Below are 2,500 nucleotides of genomic sequence, written 5' to 3' on the forward strand. Positions count from 1 at the left end.
TGTAAACAGAGGAATGGCTGCAGGCCGTGACTGCGCACGGGGAAGCGATTGCGTATAGGGAAGTAGGCCTGTGAATGAGCAACTGGCAGCTTTTTTTAAGGGCGGCGAAGGCGAGGCGAAAGGGCAATGGGGCGGTCGAATGGCGCTGTGGCCACCGGCGACTCGCTGGCCACCCGAAAATGACGCGAACAGTGAGGGTCGGGCAGACTAGTGGCAGACACTCATAAACTCTGTCCCTGATTTTCGACTTCGCCGAACAGCGAGGAGGAAAAACTGCGTGTGTGCGAAAAGTTCAGAGGTATAGATGCGGGTTTTTCAACCTCTTCCAAATTCCAGAAGCCAAAAATGACCTTTCAGAACGCTTAGTTTTATAACCTTGGGTGTATTAAATGTTGAGTAAAGCTGCCAATCTCTTACTGCATTAGATGTGTTCAGGTTCCGTCAATGTTGTTTTTTTAGTAATCTTTAAAAAGTTAATTTGAATGTCTCTTTTGTGAATGTAGGATGTGCTTAAAGCCACGTAATGACTGACTGAACTTTGTTATGTATTAGTGTTAGCACTTGTAGACTGAGCTTATGTTCTAGTGTTCACTGTATATGTATCTGCACATGGTTCAGGTGTGTGTCGCTTCAGGGAAAATGAACTTCCTTGTTTACTAATTTCCTTAGTGTTTACTTGTTAACTTGTTTTTATGTTCTTGCCCCCCCCCCCCTGACCTCCCTGACGTGCACATTTCGATCTCTCTAAAGATATCCGTTTTTTCTTCGGCTCTAACTCTTGGTGACCGTGTGTTTTAGGTCAATCCAGGTGGTGGCAGGCTGTTTCTGCATCCTCACGAACGGGTAAGTTAATGCTCCTCTTTTCCTTCATGCATACTTTGTTGGCTTCTATATCAAACTAATGCTTGCTTTTTGTCAACAGTTTATTAAAACTTGTACTAATGCATTTAATATTACATGTATCCCAGTGGTGAGTCATGTAGCTTGTTATTTACTTACACATTTGATAACCATTATATTATATTCATTCTATTCAACTGTGTCCGTATGGTACTGGGCCGGAGCGAACCTCGAGCGCTAGGGAGCCAGAGACTTGCCTCCTCGGCCGTCGTTCCGAGCCGCCGATCGCTCGCGAAGGTGGATGCGTCATGGAGAACCCTTCAAATGGCCGGTATTTGTGCGGGAAATTTTGGAGTTCTTGGCGTCCAGAAGATGACGGGCGGCAGCACTTAACCCCCTGGTGCGAGTGGGCGGCCCTTCCCTTCGGAGCGTTCCTCGTAAACGGGCCGTGGGCTGGGCCAAAAGGCACCGCCGACCTTCGCGACCTGCTGCTGTCCTGCAGCTTTGTGCCCGGGAAATATATCTCGCGGGGGCCTTTCGAGTTTTATGCGTTGGCAAGAGCGCACGCTCTCCGCCGTATGATTTGAAAAGCGCGGTATTTCGTGGATACACGAAATACTACTAAAGAAAAGAAAACTTTCGAGCACCACGGAAAATGAAGTCGGAATGGCTGCGGCGCCGAAGAGCGACCCAGTCACCTGATCGCCTGGCCTCCAGTTGCGTCTTGCTCGGGTAGCGATGTTGGGCGTCACTCTAGGATGGTTCTAGGCGCCCGCAACCGCTCAATAAAAGCGGTAGCGCTGGAAGGGACGCCTAGATGTGATTACTCATCCAGTGACGGTCTAGCCTTTACCAGACTTACTTATGAAGTGCTACATTGCATGTGGCAGCGTTATATATATATATATATATATATATATATATATATATATATATATATATATATATATATATATATATATATATATATATATATATATATAATGTGTGTGTGTGTGTGTGTGTGTGTGTGTGTGTGTGTGTGTGTGTGTGTGTGTGTGTGTGTGTGTGTGTGTGTGTGTGTGTGTGTGTGTGTGTGTGTGTAAATGTGTGTATATGTATGTTTTTTTCTTTCTTTTGTGTGTGTGTGTGTGTGTTTGTGTAGGTATTTGTATGTGTACGTGCATGCGTGCATCACAAAAATCCACACGCTCGATTTACAAATAGGAATGAAAGTGCCCAAGACTAAAATAAAGCAGTCAAACATTCGCCTTGAAATGACGTCCGACCCGAGTAGCCTTTGCATAAGATACTCTGCTGCCTATTGTCCCAACAGGGGCGCATCAGGGGAGTTTAGGGCTGCGGTCTGTGGTCTACCCGATTCCCCACGGCCACCGGCGCTGAGGGAAGCGAACGCCGCGTAGTCCGTCTGCGCCAGGCGATTCCTGCCCCGTCGCGTAGACGTATCACGTACGGCTCGATTGCCGCGGGGAGATAAAACAGCCATTTGCAGATAAAATGAGCACCAGCATGGCCTGTGTTATAAAGCGCTGAAGACAATTTTTGATGTTGAATGTTTAGAGGAAGTGGGCATAAAGATTGTAATTATTGTTTCGGATTCCTAAATGAATTAAGGGTGTGGGCGCTATATCCTTTGATTACAACAATTAGCGGAAGAGCC

At 46.6% G+C, this 2,500-nt stretch overlaps 1 protein-coding gene across 6 annotated transcripts in view; it reads left to right on the forward strand.

The window, feature by feature from the left end:
- The window catches only part of LOC119572983 (tyrosine-protein kinase Btk29A-like), a 97,593-nt gene that overhangs the window by 75,321 nt on the left and 19,772 nt on the right, over positions 1-2,500 (forward strand). For 4 of the 6 annotated variants that reach the window (XM_037919958.1, XM_037919961.1, XM_037919960.1 and 1 more), the window contains one exon: positions 799-843. The exons of the other annotated variants lie outside the window; for them this stretch is intronic. In XM_037919958.1, coding sequence (XP_037775886.1) covers positions 799-843 — 45 coding nt within the window. The remainder of the gene's footprint in view (positions 1-798; positions 844-2,500) is intronic. 6 annotated transcript variants of the gene reach the window in all.

This window comes from Penaeus monodon, chromosome 5 (genome assembly GCF_015228065.2).
Source record: "Penaeus monodon isolate SGIC_2016 chromosome 5, NSTDA_Pmon_1, whole genome shotgun sequence".
NCBI lineage: Eukaryota > Metazoa > Arthropoda > Malacostraca > Decapoda > Penaeidae > Penaeus > Penaeus monodon.